General features: G+C 32.0%; 1 protein-coding gene across 5 annotated transcripts in view; it reads left to right on the top strand.

The window, feature by feature from the left end:
• The window catches only part of SNX13 (sorting nexin 13), a gene marked incomplete at both ends in the record, with an annotated part of 63,309 nt that extends 44,423 nt beyond the window's left edge, over positions 1 to 18,886 (top strand). For 4 of the 5 annotated variants that reach the window (XM_084230048.1, XM_084230049.1, XM_084230046.1 and 1 more), the window contains 8 exons: positions 2,125 to 2,232; positions 4,317 to 4,427; positions 8,124 to 8,285; positions 10,481 to 10,552; positions 14,300 to 14,445; positions 14,656 to 14,724; positions 15,804 to 15,916; positions 18,639 to 18,886. In XM_084230048.1, coding sequence (XP_084086174.1) covers positions 2,125 to 2,232; positions 4,317 to 4,427; positions 8,124 to 8,285; positions 10,481 to 10,552; positions 14,300 to 14,445; positions 14,656 to 14,724; positions 15,804 to 15,916; positions 18,639 to 18,886 — 1,029 coding nt within the window. The remainder of the gene's footprint in view (positions 1 to 2,124; positions 2,233 to 4,316; positions 4,428 to 8,123; positions 8,286 to 10,480; positions 10,553 to 14,299; positions 14,446 to 14,655; positions 14,725 to 15,803; positions 15,917 to 18,638) is intronic. The other variant, XM_084230050.1, reaches the window with a different exon arrangement.
• Between the last annotated feature and the right edge of the window lie 282 nt (positions 18,887 to 19,168).

Here is a 19,168-nt window from a genome sequence, read left to right as displayed (position 1 = left end):
CCACACTCGGCTGAGTGCCCCCCAAACCTTTCTCTACACTCCCTCTCTTCCTCCACTCTTCCTCTCCTCTTTAATGTCTCAGAGCCTAGGTCTACTTTCAAGTGTCAGTCTTAATAGTTTGTCTGACCCACCCTTTGTTTCTATTTCTCTAGATTTCCCATGCTGTTCACAGAGGTGAGACAGGAAAAGTCTGCCTCACCATGTGAGTTGCTCCCTGGCTGGGGATCAAACTCGTGCTGCAGAGGCTTACAGATAGTTTCATAGTGCTGTGCTTAACCCCTTGTGCCACCAGGGAGGCCCAATTAGTATTTTTCTGAAACCTAAATTATCACATGCAAGCTTAGTTTTTTAATCTAGTAAAAAATTAGTAGTAAAATACTAGTAGTATTTTATTTACTAGTAGTAAAATACTAATGATTTTAAAAGTATTAAGTATTTATTAAAGTAACTGCCATTTTTCTAAAGACCCTATCTTTAAATATAGTCCCATTGTGAAATACTGGAAGTTGTCTTTCCTCATTATACAAATTTGTGGGACTACAAGTCAGCCCATATAACACTTAGTAACGCCAGAATAAACTGCATTCTGTAAAATTGAGTCAATAGATTAAGATAACATGGATAGGTAATATTTCAGGATATTAAATATTCTTTAGAACACCCTGAGAAAGTAAATTTATTTTGTTGGGATGTGATTTGCAAAAATTAACTCTTAAAACCAAGTACTTTCCATTGAGCACTTGATATTCAATGAGGAACCATCCTAATGCTTTTGGAACCAGCGAATATGTGACTATCAATACAGTATAACATTTTCCCTATAAATTGTGTCTCTCCTTTTTCATTTTTTCTCCTCCCTTGTCTGGAGCAAAAGAACTACTTTTGCCTTTCATGTATAATATGTAATGAATGTGTTCATATTTTAGCTCTAAGCTACCACAGGATTTGCCGTTTCGTTTAATAGTTCATTAGAATCTTCCAGTTTGGAGATAAAATTACCCTTCACCTTTCATTTTCTCCTCTCTTTAATCTTTGCAACAGGAAGGAGTTTTCTTTACAGAGACATTATTGTTAATTGTTTTTGAGCAAAGAACAGTTTTAGAAAGATTGTTTGGATTCAAGATTTGTATCATATGGGAAAAGCAGGGAGTGTTCTTTAAGATTCACATACTTACTGGTGGCCAGGAATAGTCCTCTCTTAATGACTTTGCTCTTACGCTATTGCTAACAGCAATCATGTTTAAAATTATGTTTCAACCCAATGGGGGTATGCAAATACTACCTCAGTTAAAAATAAAAGAATTTTAAAAATCTGTGCTTCATCAAGGCACAGCAGACTGTACTATTTATCTGGACCATTGAATGCATGCAAATGTTAAGTCTGTAAGTGCTATATATACTTATTTTGTGTTTGTGACTTTGCAGAGACAAAATACTTGCTGTTAGCTCTTCATTCCTTTTTTTTAGTAACCTCTAATTTTATTTTTCAGGTATTGGGTTGTCGGAAAAGTCATGATACATTTATGTGAAGAAAACGTAGAAAAAAAAATGTCATGACTTTTTCCACAACCCAATAGTTTGTGAGAATTATCAGTGTTTATTATAGTTACAGCTAAACAAAACTGTAATATAGCTGTAATCTTGATTTTGAAATAATTAGCTCTACTTTTGATAATTAGTTGTTACAATGATTAATTGATTTGAAGCCATCAGTATATATCTGTTTATGAGATTGTTTAACACATCAGGAACTCATAACCTTAATCATTATATCTTATTTGCTAACACTTTATTTACAAGTCAAAGAGTTGTTATGGAAAATATTTTTTAAGGCCTATATAATGAGAATTTTGAAGTCTCAAAAAGAGAGTAATAATTAGAGTGGACCTCTCTCATCTTCATCAGCTTTTCACATTTGTCATTCCTAATTGAAGATACTTCTTTATAATAAATAACATTGGAACTGTAGTTTGGACAACATTTTTCTATTTTCTGATTTTTGTTTAATATAATAAAATATATTGCAAAATTAAAGATGCTTTTGATATATAGAGAAATTGCCATGGAAAATACTTTTTTCATTTTGTAAACAACTAAGATTATTGAATGTGTTTTGTCTTCTAGTTTGAAAATCTGTCAAGCATATTGAAGCTTCCTGGCAAAAAAACTTTTAATAACATGGATCGAGATTTTTTAGAAAAAAGAAAGAAGGATCTAAATGCATATTTGCAGGTAAATCTGTATTATTATTCATAGATTTTCATTTTAATATAGCACACAGATATAGCAGATTTTTTAAATTAAGAAATGTTTTATAGTGGGAAACAACCACTTTTGAGTAGCATGTCAGATGTGACTTGCAATCTGTGCAGTTATTTATAAATAATGTTCTGTTTATTGTTTAACTTAGAGTTTTTCTGGACACTTTGTGCAAAGAATTTTGCATCTTTGGGTTTAAATAAATACATACACACATACACACATCCTCATTCTACATTATTGTAAAGTCCAGATATTTTGTGGTAGGTTAAACATTTAAATATTTCCAATTCTGTGCTCAGTGAAATAAGCCAGAAGGAAAAAGAAAAATAACGCATAGTTTCACTTATAGCAGGAATATAGGGGAACCAGATATGACATCAGTGTAAAAAATAATAACAGTACAAAATACAACAAAGCAAAAATGGACAATTATAAATCAGAGACATACTGCAGGGGAGGAGGAGGGAAAGGGATCAGAGGGAGGGAGGAGCACAGGGGACTGAGGTGATGGTGCACAGGTGCATTGGTAAAGGAAACTCTATGGGGACTATACCCGAGGGGGTGGGGGAAGCAAATATTGTTTAATAATGAGTGATGATGTAAAAAATAAAAAAAAATAATTAAAAAATAAAAAATAAGTAAATAAATATTTCCAATTCAGTAAATAGCAGCTCTTTATGATGTATCTAAAGCTAGCAGATGTTTATACTCAACCATATGTGTGTTACTGCCTCCCGTGGTCCAGAATAAGTCTAAGACTCTTGATAATCGAGGAGAGGAGTAGATCTGAGAGAATATTTCTCATGGGTAGCATCCAGGGCATGTAGATTTCTCGGGTGGGATGCAAGACATATCTCGCAAATTACTTATTGCATTAGGTGTTAGGATTCCCAGAAATAATTGTGTTTTAGACCTTGTTTCCCAGATAACTATCACTAAAAAGTTTTTCTTCCAAATGAATGGCTTATGAAATTTTCCAATCTATAAGACAATGTCTCAGTCCAGGTAGATGGTTTTTCATTATTTAGCTCTCCACTCTACCCTGTAGATCAGAGAATTATCAAATTACAGCCTGCAAATCAAATCCATCTCACCATATGTTTTTATTTGCGTTTTATTGGAACTCAGCCACCCATTTAGTTTACTATTGTGTACGATTACTTTCATACTACAACAACAGAATTGAGTAATTGCTATCTGGTAATTACAGAAAAAGTTTGCCAAACCCTGCCTTAATATTTTGTGAAACCCAGCTAATGCTATACTGGATGTTTTGATTAGATAGTTTCTCTCTCTTAAACTTTTAAAAGTTTGATTAGGTTAGTATATAACAATAATTTTAATTCTGCATTGTTACTGAATGTATAGCAAAAGCATTTAAATCTCTGATATTGTTCATCTTGTCATCTCCTGGTTTGAAGTGGAATGTCTGATATAATTTATACAACTATCATTAAACATTTTGATATTTTTATTATATTTTAATTCCATTAAAATCTATCAATTACTTATGAGTTAGAAAAATCACTACCTTTTTTCCAAATCTGGTGCCACAAATGATCTTTGTGTCTATGTACTATGAACTTCTTAGCTAAAGAGCTCAATGTGTCAAATGATGTGTTCAGTTGAAGGAATTAAACTGGAATGTTAGATCATATCATTAGCAGTTGTGAAAGCAATACTTTTGTAACACTTGAAAGTTTTTGTTTGGAATATTTTATGTATTTTTTATTAATGTCGACTTTAGAATAATTATGTGACTAATACAACAGTTTACTAGTGCGAATCTTCTTAGTATAAAACATGAAAATGAGATAGTAAATATATTTGGATAGCTTTCACAGTAGATGCACTGAAATTCAAAATAGCAGATGGGAAGAATGTACACCAAACTGTTAATGGTCACAGAATTATTGATGACTATTTTAACTGCATAGTTATTTGTTAATATAAAATTAAAATCTTTGTACATTCTTAACTTCCTGGTAAAATTATAAATAGTAGTTAATTTCTAGCATTTTATCAATGTGAGATTGCTCTTTGTTTCCTGCTAGTTACTATTAACACCTGAAATGATGAAAGCATCCCCAGCTTTGGCTCATTATGTGTATGATTTCCTTGAGAACAAAGCCTACAGTAAAGGGAAAGGGGATTTTGCTCGAAAGGTAAGTAACCACTGCATTGGTTTTCTTTATAGATGTGTTTTTTCATACTTTGTTAAGGAAAATAAATTTGTATTTGTATATAAGCTTTAAAACTAGAAACTTTGATTATTTTCTTCTATATGATTATTTTCTTGTGTACTTTATTCCACCTACTATTGATAGGAATACCTGTTATTAGCCTATTGTTGATAGGAATATCTGCTCAAACTGGGGAAGATTGGTTTCTTAGACCACAACTTTGGAATCAGACTACCTCTAGATCAAATCTCTGCTTGGCCATTTACGAGCTGTAACCTGCAACCTACTACTTAACCTCTTTGTCCTTTAGTTTTTATAAGAAATGAAGATATTCAGCCTCACTCTAGAGCATTGTGTGAATCAGATTTATTACAGTACCTGACACATATTTAACCTCTAAATTAAATCTAAGGATCTTTGTTTTAATAGTAGTAGTAACAGTAGTAGAAAGAGCAGGAACAGCAGTTGGGGATACTGGGTGAAAGGCATATAGGAACTCTGCAACTTTATAGAAGTCTGAAATTACTTCAAAATTAAAATAAAAAAAAAAAAGGCTTCCCTGCTAGTCTTTAAAAGATTAGCTTTTAAAAAAAGATTAAGGAATTTGTACAAAAAGTAAGAATTAACAACTATAAGCATAATGTAAAATATTGGATTTTAAAATCTAAATAGATGTTAAGATTTCTAAGTGGAATGTTTTGTTTAATAGCATGTTTTAGGATGTTTACCTTATAATGGAAAAAAATATCGTAGTATTATTTTTGTATTTCATGATTGAAGCAATTGATTTTCTAAAGGGCTTTATTATTAATAGAAAATCATTCCAGTTTTACATCATTCTGAAGTTTATCTTATTTTCTCTCTTAAGATTGCATCAGTTTTAAGATAAATAAATTGATAGCAGCTTTTTGAGATAAAAGGCCATTGTGCTAAATCTAAATTTATACAATTTATTTTTATCAACCAACTATATATGTGTGTGTGTGTGTGTGTGTATGTATGTTTATATCTAGATGTATACACACATATATCTGGTTATATGTCAATTTAAAAAAAATTAGTACTTGTGTATAAGGATTCTTTTGAACCATTTCTGGATTTCTACAGTAAAATACATTTTTTTATCAATTATGTTGGTGATCATCAGGGTCCTCGTCACATGTTTTAGATTATCAGAATAATTTTTATGCATGTCAAGAATAAGAGTTTTCATTTCCTTTTGGCTAAGTTATTTTGTTATTTTTCCTTAATTATACTTCAGTTTAATGAAATAGCTGTCAGAGAAAATCATCCACATATAGTTTATTGTTGAATTATTCAGACCTTGAGAAATAATGCTTTATAATTAATTGCTTGTACATTTGTGTACAGACCAGTTCCTAGAAAGAGTAACTGACTAGCAATCTTTATATCTTTCTATCCTGCTTTAGATCATGTTATGAGGCATTTTTAGCAATAGTTAGGGATCTAAATTTAAAATTCCACTATTTGTGTTGTTACCAGTAAAAAAAAAAACCTAAGGTGATAATCGAATTATTAGACATCTATGTAAATCTATGTAAATCAGGCTATGTGTACACTTGGCAATCTATAATTTACTCTTCTGCCTGAAAATTTTCAGGTTTCTTTTTTTTGTTGTAAACATCTGTTTTAAGACAAAATCTGTTTTTGGACATGTCTTTATGTAATGATGGACTCTGCTTTTATTCTCTAAAATTTTTCTTCCTTCAGGATTAGGCATCAGAGTCACAAAGTAGAAGTTTTTCCGTCCCTCTTGGCTTCCCCTTTTATCACTCCCATACAAATGCTTGAACTTTACCTCCAAAATGAGGACAGTGGTATAGGGAATTCTGTAGGTCTAGTATGTGCACAGACAACTATTTTTAATTGTTATCAATCCATAATACAGATATAGGTTGTCTTATCTCAAGATTATCAGTACCTAGATAGCATATGAGGTTTTAAGCATATTACCAAGTCTAAGGATTGTATTAGCTGAAGCCACACTTCTACTGTGAAGTGTAAGGTATATAAAATTCTAAAATACTTTTGAGGATATTCAAATAATTTTTAATGTAGATTGTGGATTAAAATGAAATTCATGTATTTTATGCTTCTGAAATTATATCTCTTCTATGAACTTAGTAACTTAGTAACTGTACATTTTAAGTGTAGTATTCTCATGTTTATCTCTCTTAACAACTCTGCTTGTATTATTATGACTTAGTTTATTTGTACTGTTACTACATTGAAAAAAAATACTTGGCTATGTTGTTATTATTGAAAATAATGTCTTGATTAGAACGTGCTGTTCTGGTTAACCAAATGTGATGAGAATTACAATTGCATATATATTGTTTTATTATATATATGTAACTTTGCCCATATAATATATAATAATATAACTTTATTATATTATTATATAATAATATAACTTTATTTTATTATTATATAATAATATAACTTTATTTTATTACAAATATATGTTTTACATATATTTACCTCCATATCTCTCTCTTTACCAGTGGCAAGTTTTTTAAGCCTTCTTCATCCTCATTTCTGTCCTTTGGTTCTAATCTAAATTGTGACAGATTCTCTCTTAAAGGTTGCATATTTCATCAAGCATATCTTAAACAGCATCATTTACTCAGCTTAAGCCAGGGAGTAATTAAAACTCCCAAATCTTTTACACTTTACCTTAAAAGTCACTTCTGTTGTTACTATTATTACAATACTTATTTTACCTTTTTAATTTTTCTTGATGGAAACCTGAAAGTATATTATAGTGAAGATGTTCTGACTTCTTGATAGCATTTATTAATAATCTGCTATATTGCTTAAGCTGTGGGACACAGTTTTTAAATTTCTTTTTGCATTGAACAGACTTCTGTGGTAGTTTCTATGGCATCAACACTTTCTGGGAAATATTCTTGTAGTTTTTTATGACTGGTAGCTTTTTATAACTTTGGTCTGATTTGGTGTCTTTTTGTTATAGTTGTTTTTCCAGTCAAAAATCTCAGAGAGTTGCATTTGCAACTGTATCGGTTTCTTTAGGTGTCTCTCCCATTCTTTGTTGAAATTATTTGACATTTGTAGAGTTAGAATGTTGATTTTAATGCTTCCTATTGCTCTGGAGATTTTTATTTCTTTTTATATCTCGCAACATGTTTTCTTTTATAGTTATTTACTAATTTGCGACTTCTTTTTTTCTTCTTTGCATTGGATTTCAAATTCCCACCATAGATTATAATCAAACATGTAATATAGCCAAAAATTATTTTTAAAAAATTAATCTTAGTTACCTGTTATTTATTTGAAGTTTATTTTATCTGCTCAAAATAGCTGTCATTATTTTCTTAAAGTATAACTGAAGTTTGTTCTATTCCAATTGCATCAGGTTCTGTTTTGTAAAACTCCCATTTTCCCCCAAAAATCTTAATGAGAGGCAACCAAAGCTTATATTTATTTTCTAACGGTGACCTTAACACTCAAAATTCTTAAATTTTGACTGTGAAAATATATTTTTGAAAACAAGAGCTTTATACTTAAAATGTAGTGAGATATGATAGATTGGAAAATTATTACCTCTTATGTGTTGCATTATGTATTTTCCCAACCTTCTCAGTTAAATCAATAAGTATACACTGAAGTTATGATAAAATATCTTTTCTTCTTTAGATGGACACTTTTGTAAATCCGCTTCGCAATTCTATGAGGAATGTTTCAAATGCAGTTAAATCCCTTCCTGATAGCTTGGCAGAGGGAATGACTAAAATGTCAGACAACATGGGCAAAATGTCAGAAAGATTAGGTCAAGATATAAAGCAGTCATTTTTTAAGGTAAGAAGATGTTTTCATTAATTTCTAGACAAATTTTTTAAGTCAGCTAAGCATTACTGAGCTCCTGTGTAGATTTGCCTTATTTCCTTTTTGTTCTCTGGAGACATAGTTTTATAGAATAAAAAACTCGAGAGAATAAAATTATAGCAGAAATAGATACTGTGAATTCCAGTCACTCCTTAGTCTCTATATTATGGTAGAATTTTATTTTATTTTTCTTATTGGTAAGTTTTTATTAAGATGCTTTTTTAAAAAAATTGTTTATTTATATACATTTTATATCATTGTTCTTTTTTTTTTAAACAGTGTTTACTTTCTTTTCTCAGGTGTGGTTCCCATAGATTTCCACCACCATGTACAGTTGAATTGGTGGAGGAAATTCTATGGGGACTACATCTAAGGATGGAGGGGGGAAGCAAACATTGTTTAAAAATGAACAATGATGTGAATATATATATAAATAAATAAATTTTAAAAAAAGAATTTCTACCACCAATTCATATGTGCATTGTCAGTATAGTCCCTTTTTAAAAAAAAATTTAAGTGAATTTTAAAATTTACTTAGTTATTTATAACTTGGAAAGTTTTACACAATGGAATACTACTCAGCAATCAAAAAAGATATACTCATGCTATTTGCAGCAACATGGAAGGAGCGAGAAGGATTATGCTCAGTGAAATAATACAGCAGGAAAAAGAAAAATATCAGATGGTTTCACTTATAGGAGGAATATAATGGAACCAAACAGGTATTAAGGGGAAAAATAAAGACAAAACTAGCAGGCAAACAATAAATTGGAGACATTCAGCAGGGTGGGTGCGGGGGGGAGGGCGGGGAGGAAGAAGGATCAAAATAGGGGAGGGAAGAGCAGAAGAGACTATGGTGACATCACTGGTGTCATGGTGGTGGTAATTTTATGGGGATTACATCTGAGAGTAGAAATCAAGCTTGTACAAAAATGAATAATGATGTGAAAATATATAAATAAATTAGAAACAATAAAAGCAGGAAAGTTAACATTCTTTATACTGTTTTATTCCATTATGCCATTTTTATCCTATAATGCTATGAAATGTAATAACAAACAAGTACTATTATGCAAATTATCAATATTTAACGGGTACTAAAGTCAGACTTCTGATTCAGTAGATGAAAGGGAGGGAACTTTCACCATCATCAGTTTCTGGGGGTCATACTTATCTGTGTGTGTATATACCTGTGAGTGCTATAGAAGTATTTCCCATGAGCTTTTTCATTATGTAAGCAGATACATGAAGTTAACCAAATGGTTTGTTACATTCCTAATTTATGTTTATTATAACTTTGACCTAGTTGTTTAAGATATAATGAAGACTGTAAAAGAAAGCATACAGCTATTGGAGTTTTCTGTTTGTTAGATCAGGTTTGAATGAAAAAGAAATACATATATAAGCACAGATTTTCTTCACTGTAAGAGACAACTCCTAAAATAGTGTGTGTAAATCATACTTCTCTGTTAATTCTCATACTTTCCCTCATCCTTTGTCTTTATTTCTAATTATGGAGAAGTACATTAACACTGAAATGAGGATTGTCCAGTACCACTTCTGCTGATTAGTACTCATAGAACTCTGTACAAAAGTACTGGACTTTGTACTCAACAATAACACTATAGGTTTCAAATAGGTGATCTTGATGTTCTTTCCTGTGCTGGCACATCATTATGAACTAACACTTTTCTTTCTGTCCTTTTCTCCCTATAAAGTGAGGTAACTTACATTATCTAATAATTGGTTAACTAATTCCTTAATCTACTAACACACTACCGATCTCTGTATGGTAAAAAAGATTGAAGTTCTTTCCTCTAACTGTGCTACTATTAATTTTTGATCTTTAAGTCATTTAACCTATATAACTTTCAATTATTTTTTAAAGATATGGATGATTGACTAATCTGCCCTTCCAACTTAAAAATCAGTCCTCTTTTAAAGAAAAAGTCTTTTAGTAATTAAATAATCACCCTTTTACATTTGGTTTCTGATTTTATACTGTTAGTACTTTTGTTAATACTATATAAACTTTTCTTATAATATTGTAACAAAAATCAAATCAAAGACTGGGGGGGGTTATACTTGATACTAGTTTTGATTTATTTTTAGGGTGTGTTCTTTCGTTAGCTGCTTTAGTGTGTTTATTTTGTCTTTTAAAATGTTAGGTGCCTCCTTTAATTCCGAAGACAGATTCAGATCCTGAACATTGTCGAGTTTCAGCTCAACTTGATGATACTGTGAGTTAATTTTGATAGTATTCATTTTTAATTCAAATCATACTTGGCAGCTCATTTTAGCTTTTTAATGAAGTATAATATGTGTACCTATCATTAATGTGCATACATTATGTTAATTTTGTTGAATTCTTATAAACTGAGCGTACCTATCGAATGCATACTTTAACAAGAAACAGAGCATTACCAAAAAGTTATTCCAAAAAGGTATTCCAAAAAGTTCTCTCTTCCTGTCTCTGTCCTCTTCCCCCACCAGTTATCATCACTGATTTCTACTGTGCTTTTATACTTTATATTAAAAAACTATGAGGTATGTGTTCCTTTAAGTCCAGCTTTTTTGGGTCTTCATTGTGATATTATACCATGTTGTCTTGTGTAATTGTAGGGGTTTTTTTTTTTTGTTTTTTTTTTTTTAACAATTGTGGCCGTAAGTAGATTTCAGTTTACTCATGTATTATGAAGAGTGTCCCTGTCAACATTCTGGTACATATTGTAATTAAAAAAAAAAAATACTACACATTTCTTTAGGGTCTTTACATAGGAATGGAATTGCTTGATTAGAGGGTATGTATAAGCAAAGTCTTACTAGTTACTGCCAAATAGTTTTCCAAAGTCTTTGTACTACTTATACTGAGACCACCAATGCATAAGATTTCCAGTGATCCACATCCTGTCAACACTCAATATGTTGCATCTATTTAATTTTAGCCATTCTGAGTCTTGCAGCTCATGAATTTCCATTTCTTCAATGACTTTTGAAAGACTGGGCTGCTTTCCTATGTTTAAGAACCATTTGGGTGTCTCACCCATTTTTCTGTTCGCTTGGGTTTTTTTCCTTCTTGATTAATAAGAATGCTTTATATAATCTGAATATTTGTTCTTTGCCAGATATGTTTATATACAGATCTTGCTCTGCTTCCAATGGGGGTATGTCCCAATAACCCCATCATAAGTTGAAAGTATATTTTGAAAATACATTTAATACACCTAGCCAGCAAACATCACAGCTTAGCCTCACCTACCTTAAACATTTTCAGAACACTTACATTAGACTACAATGTGGGCAGAGTCATCTCACACAAAGTATACTTTATAATAAAGTATTGAGTATCATGTAATTTATTAGAATACTGTATTGAAAATTTAAAACAGACATAAGGAAGCATGAAAACACAATATCCAACACAGTAGCAATACAGTATACTACAGCATGTCAGTTGTTTATCCATCTGATTGTGTGACTGACAGGGGGCTATGGCTTACTATGCCCAGAATCATTAGAGAGTATCCTGTCACATCACTGCTAGCCCCAGGAACAGATCAAAATTCAAAGGATGGTTTCTACTGAATACATATTACTTTAAAGTTAGAAAATTGTTAAGTGACGCTAAATCCAGAAACATCTTTATTCTGAATATCCGGTACTTTTATGTCCTTCTGTGCACTATAATCTGTGCTTACTGCAAAGTCACAAGGATGTTCTCTTATGATTTTTTTTTAAGAAATCTTTTTTGTTTTATCCAAAAAGACACCCTACTGAATGGGAGAAAATATTCACACATCATACATCTGACAAAGGTATGATATCAAAGATATACAAAGAACTCCTAAAGCTATACAAAAACAAAACAAATAACTCAATTAAAAAATGGGCAAAAGAACTAATCAGACTCTTCTCCAAAGAAGACATTCAGACTGTAAACAGGCACATGAAAACATGTCCACCATCAGTTATTATTAGAGAAATACACAAGGTCACAGTGAGAATGGCCCATAGTTGAAAAGACCAGAAACGGGTGCTGGTGAAGATGTGGAGAAAAGGGAACTCACCTGCACTGCTGTGGGAATGCAGACTGGTCCAGCCCTTATGGAAAGCAGAATGGAGGTGTCTCAAATCAATAAACATGTATCTGCCATTTGACCCAGTAATTCCACTCATGGACATCTGCCAAAAAATTGAAAAACACTAATTTGAAAGGAGACTTGCACTCCCATGTTTATTGCTGCACTATTTAGTATAGCTAAATTATGGAGACAGCCTAAGTGCTCCTGAACAGGTGAGTGGATCAAGATGAGATATGTATACACGATGGAATTTTACTCAGTGATCAAGAAAGATAAACTCATGCCATTTGCAGCAATCTGGATGGAACAGGAAGGGATAATGCTAAGTGAAATAAGTCAAGAGAAAGATAAATACTGGATGATGTGTCTAATATGTAAAATATAAAGTAACTAAACTAAGAGTCAGATGAAGACAAACGTAAAAACTAGCCCTTGAATGCTGACTGTAGAACCCACGAATCAAGGCGGGGTGGGGATAGAGTTAGGTAAGAACAAAGAAGGAAGGAAGCACAGTGGACTATGGTGGTGTACTATGGGTGATTAGATGGTAGGTGTATTAGAGTGGTAATACCTGATGGGGATATCTAAATATTACCTCAATTAAAAATAAATAAATAAATAAATGTAATTAAAAAAATCTTTTTTTGTTCAATCATGCCAAAATTTAGACTTGCCTTTCATCTAGTGGATTTTGTGTGTGGAATGAGGTAGGGGGCTCCATTTGATCCTTTACTGAGAAGGCTGTCTTTCCGGATTGTACTGTTTCTTCTTTGTCACAAATCAGATGTATTCTGCTCTGTTAGAAAGATTTATTTTAAAGATAAGACTATTCCCTTTCATTGTTTATGATTGATTTTCTTTGTAATGAACTGTCTTAAACATAACATTTTACTTATTTTACAAGAATATTTACAAGTATGTTTTGTTACGAGTTGTACCAGCATAATATCTATAACATCATACCTTTTGTTGTAAGGTTTTTATAAATTAACTGTTTATTTGAATTGTCATGGTATCAATCTCAGGAATATACTTGATCAGAGAATATTCTTGATAAGAGCAGTTTTATTTTGGCTACATAAACCACTCCTGTTTTAAATGTGAAATGAAGGGATGGTACATTAAGACAGTGTTTACAATATGACTGAAAAATTTATGACTTAAATTTCAACATTGGTAAGAATATAACTGGCAAGCATATCTTAGTAATGAAAGAATTATAAAATTACTGGCAATTATATCTAGTTATGTTGCAATTCTAAATCTGTGTTTGTTTTTTACTTTTTATTTGTTTTTCACAACAAAGCATTTTTTTATATTGCTAATCTAATTTTTCCCATAATAAAATGAAAATTTTTAGTTGTTAAAGGTTAAAAGAAATTTCTAGTAATTTAGTGAAATATACCTTTTTTAATGTTATCTTAGTCAAGTACTGCATTTTATTTCATCTTTTCTTTTTCCTGAAAATACCTGAATACAGCTCACTAGCCAAGGCAAACACATTCTATGTTATGTTTTGTCTTATTAAATAGAGAAGTTGAGAATTTTTTTCTTAAAGATGCTACAGAAAATAAGCAAAGAAGCTAACATTTGCCTTTAATGGACTCTAGTAAAAGAACTAACATCTTTTCCTAAGACCCTCATAAAACCACTTTGAGAAGTTTTCTTTTCTTTTTTGTTACTATAGCCTTGGAATTTACTCATCATGATAGGTTTATAAATTCTGTAGTCAATCAAAATGACTTAAAATACTTTTTTATAAATTGATATGAAATGATCGTGAAGGCTATAGTCTTACCTTGTCCTATGACTGACTTGTAAAATATTATCAGTCCTTTTGCAAGAATAACCATTCTTATTAGATAGGTAACTCAAATGTATCCTGTTTCTTTCATATTTTGTCAGGTGGATGACAATATTCCACTTAGGGTAATGCTGCTTCTTATGGATGAAGTATTTGACTTAAAAGAAAGAAATCAGTGGTTGCGAAGGAATATCAAAAACCTGCTTCAGCAGCTTATTAGAGCCACATATGGTGATACTATTAATAGGTACCACTCTTTTTTTCCTTCTTCCCCACCCCACTTATCTTTTACTTAGTTTTTAGATTTTCAGTTTTTCTCAACTTTTATAGGAAAAATTTCTCCTTTGAGCCTTTTAAAGGGTGTTGCTTTCACAGATAATTTGTTTATTCTATGAAGGTAGTATTTCTTTACCTTCTAACATTTTGACCATACTCATTTCACTTTCTTGACTTTCAGAAAAATAGTTGACCATGTTGATTGGATGACCTCACCTGAGCAAGTGGCTGACTTAGTGAAACGTTTCAGGTATATCTTAAGACATAGTCACTTCTTTTAGTAGAATAGAGTTCATTGTTATCACTAATTCACTTTCATTGCTTTTCTTTTCTTCCTGGTCATAAAGTTGGTTTTTGTCATCACTGATAAGCAAAATGACTTGTAACAATTATGGTAAATATTTGCCCCATTTCAAAAAATGTGAAATTTTTCAAGATAATTAAAGTAGTGGTGTAGCAGTGGCATGGTCATATGCCCAGATACCTATTTTGATTTTTTTTCTCAGTTGTATTTGCTTAACATTGATTTTTAATGAAAATATTTTAAAACATGTAGTCTTTGACCATGGTTTAATATTTTATTAAACCTCTGAAAAGTATTCAGATTAATAACAGCGATACCCCATCATATTTTCATTCTGTAAAAATATTCTGAGCCTCTCCTCATGCCTAGCCCTCTGCCAGTCACCAAGATTTTTTTTAAAGCTTAGATGTTTCCAATGTGTGGAGCTAAGAATGACTGCTGTGGGTGGGTGGTTTCTCTTTCTCAGACAAAATTCCCTGATGATAGCTTAGTTACTGTGTTCAGTGCTTGCCTTTGACCTGAGAATAGGGAACAGGAATCAAGCATACTGTGAATGTGAAGGAGAGTAAATTATATATGTGAAAAGAACACTGAGATCACGCCAGCTCTATGGGGAGGGTGAAGAGTTTGTTTTGCGTTCACTTAGTTATAAGAAAACTGAGGGGAATTAAACACACTGTAGTTGTGTTTAGGTGGAATGTTTAATCTCAACGAGATCAAAGGCCTACTTTGAGTTTAAATAGCTGTGATATAGTCATCTATATATTACACCATGTTATCTTTGTCATTTATTAATGTTGGTGAGTTATTCCAGAATTAATCTTTTTCTTGTGAATATCCTTTTATACTAAAGTTGAACCCTGTAATTAGTTACTGTTTGTTGAATATTATACCTATAAAATTTCAGAAACTTTCCCTTTTTCTGTTTACATGTGTGTTTTCTATACAAAATTGGGATAATTTTACCAATTTGCATCATTAGAAAATGAAAGTATTTACAAAATTTATTTAATCTTCTTAAATAGAGATGCCTTTTGGCCAAACGGCATTTTAGCAGAGACTGTTCCATGCAGAGATAAAGCTATTCGAATGAGAACAAGAGTTGCAGGAAAAACTAAATTACTTTCAATTATGCCAGGTGAGTTAACATGTTTGGTAAAAATTAATTTGTAATTCTGAGTTTTTGGGCATTGAACTTGCTAATTTAGCTGCCTTATGATTAAAATGACTACCATTTCGATGACTTGATACTAAGCACTGTGCTTGGCATTTCACATATATTCTTTTTTTTTTTTTTTTTTTTAGAGGCATGTTTTTCTTTATTTGTTTGCTTGTTTGTTTTTGTTTTGTTTATACATGCACTGGGTACAGTCAGAGGCGCGGGAGGGTGAGAGAATTCACCAGAGCCAGAGCCGGGAGCAGAGCAGGCAGAAGGACCGAAGTACACTGCTGAGGGGAGCAGCGGGCGGCAGGAGAGGTCTGCGCTCCATGTGGGACCCTCCTCCGGTGGCCGGGGAGCAGCCGGGGATTGAACCGGCGCCGCAGAGGCCGCGGGCAGCTTCGCAACCCAGCGCTCTACCGCTGCGCCACTGGGGAGGCCCTCACATATATTCTTAACTTTTACTCATAACAACATTATGTAGCTAGACTCTATTAACATCACAGGCTTATATGTGAACAAACAAAGCTTGGACAAGTTATTTTGGCCATCCAGGGTTTTATAGCAAGTAAGTGACAAATAGAACTCAGCTCTGAATGACTTGAAAGCCTGTGCTTTTAACCACTTCACTTTGCCACCATGAATCATTTTGAGAATAATTGATAATAAACATGTGAAAAATGGGAGGACTAGTAAAAGAATATAAAAGCTTGAGACTTTCAGGAATATTTATTGCTCTTAAGAGAACAAATTCTTTCAAAGTGTCCCTTTACATAGAAACAAATCTTTATTAAAATTTGATTGTAAAGAAAGTATACATAGTGGCATTCTCTTGATCTTGTTAGAAATCACCTCTTTAGTTAACCTCTTTAGAACATCCTGTCTCACTTAGATCCACTTTGTCCTTTTTGGCTTCTTTCAATACTAGAGGCAATATAATGTGAAAGCAATTTTGTGTGACTTGGGTGCTGATTTGGTCCCTTCTTTGTTTATGATTATCTTTGAAAATACCTAGATTTTTTTTTCCACGTTTTAATTGTGGATGTAGATTTATTTATGGAAAATAAATAATAGCTCTTTAATATAATGCCCATTTCTTTTTCAATAATTTTTCTTTAAAACTGTATTTTATTCTAAATTTTAATCCTTGTCTTTCCCTTTTATCAGTTAAATTGGAAATGTTCCATATTAGTAATTCTGCTCTATGAATTATTGTATTGCATCTGGAGATAAAAAAGCAAATTCTGCAGAATAGCATGTTAGAAAAATGGAAAGAAACAATTTAGGATTTATTTAACATACTGTTGGAACAAACCAAATTGTGGTTTATTTTGACTCAATTATGCAGTGAAAAGTATCTTTAATTCATTTGTTCAGTAAATATTTATTGAGTGTGTATCATGTGCTAGACATTATTCTACATTAGTTCTTGCTTTCTTGGAGCTACATTCTATTGGGGGTAACAGAAAACAAAACAAATAAAATTTAATGTGTTAAAAGTGTTAAGTGCTGAGGTAATAGACCAGGAAAAGGGAACTGTCAGTAAGCTGCAGTTATAGAGTAGCCAGGAAAAACCTCCCTGAAAGATGACAGTTGTGTGAAAACATGAAGGAAGTGTGAGGGTACATGTGTATGAATTTAATAAATATATAATCCCTTACCTGATTTTTAGTAAATTCACCAATTATTTGCTTTAAATCATACTGCACCAATAATTAGGTTGCATACCTTTTAGAAGTTATGTATTTCTTTCTAAAGCAATGAAATAGCTACTTTTGGAAGCCCTGACTATCAATAACTGAGAATAATTATACATATTGTTCCCATATTCAAACATCTCTAGTAACTTCATGTTGTCTGTAACCCCCAGATGTGGTCATCTTGACAGGCACAGCACTATTATTTTTCTATTCTTTCTATACTTTATCTTACAGGGATCTTAAATCCAGCCAAACTGTGCTGCCTTCATTTCTTGAGCTTGTCTTTCTTTTATTATTGAACTTAATGTTCATTTGCTTATTGATGTTCTTTCCACCAAAATTGATTCTTCATCTATTTGCATTTTTCAAAATCCTGTTCAGGTAGCCAAGTCTTCAGATGTCACTTTCTAACAGAAAATCTTTTCTTATTATCGCATGTGGATTTTTCCCACCTGTAAATATCTTTATATTTTTACTATTTTAATGACATTGCTGCTGTGTCCCAAGTTTTTTTAGATTATAGATTAGCTTTCACATATCTTTTTTTATAGCATTTCTCACTATGCGTTATATGTAGAGAGAATATTTGTGTAGTGCTTTTGAATTTACAGATCCTGTTTACTTCTCATTAAAGCCTTATGAATCCTTACAGTTAACAATAATATTGTTAATATAAACCCCCAGTTTTATAGATGAAGAAACAAACTCAGGATGGGTAAGTATCATGTAGGTATTAAAGATATGGATTATAACTCTAACTGGATGATTCTGAGTCTGGGTCCTTTTTTCTCCTGTGTGGTATTGCATAAGTGAATGGATGTAGACATGTATAAATTTTAAGTTTCAGTTACAATAAGTAAGTTCCAGATTGACTGGAAACCTAATGTTTTTCAGTTATTCTGCTGTGTACTTCACATATTTTAATTTAAAGCATGGTTTAGACATTATGTTTCCTTTACTGAGTAATAATTTATGTTTATTTTTCCATCCTGTTCACACAGATGAACTGAAGCACATTATTGGAGCTGAAACAACACGGAAAGGTATTCTTCGTGTTTTTGAAATGTTTCAGCACAACCAGTTAAATAGGAGAATGGTTTATGTCTTCTTAGAAGGCTTTTTGGAAACCTTATTTCCACAATATAAATTCCGTGAACTTTTCAACAAACTGCATTCACGGTCAAAGCAGATGCAGAAATATAAACAGAAACTTCAAACTACTCAAGCGCCTTCTTTACAGAAAAGGTGACCCTGCAATCTATGAAGCTGGTATTCATTTTGTCCAAGACTAATGGTATGGACAGATCTTCTGGGGCTTTACTCATACTGTTGTGTCTGCACCAGTCTTTTAGTGTCTCAAATAGATTATTAATAATCCATAAGACTGTGAGTCTTCACATCCTCGTCTGTAATCCAGCCACTATGAAGAGAGATTTCTGTGTCTTATATGATTTGGTGCATATTTTTGCAACATTGAGAGGATACTGCCCTCATCTCAAGCAAGAATGACATCTGTCTCTTCTGTTTCAAA

This window comes from Talpa europaea, assembly GCF_964194135.1.
Source record: "Talpa europaea genome assembly, chromosome: 3".
In the NCBI taxonomy this organism is placed as follows: Eukaryota; Metazoa; Chordata; class Mammalia; order Eulipotyphla; family Talpidae; genus Talpa; species Talpa europaea.
This window is presented reverse-complemented; position numbering and strand designations above follow the sequence as displayed.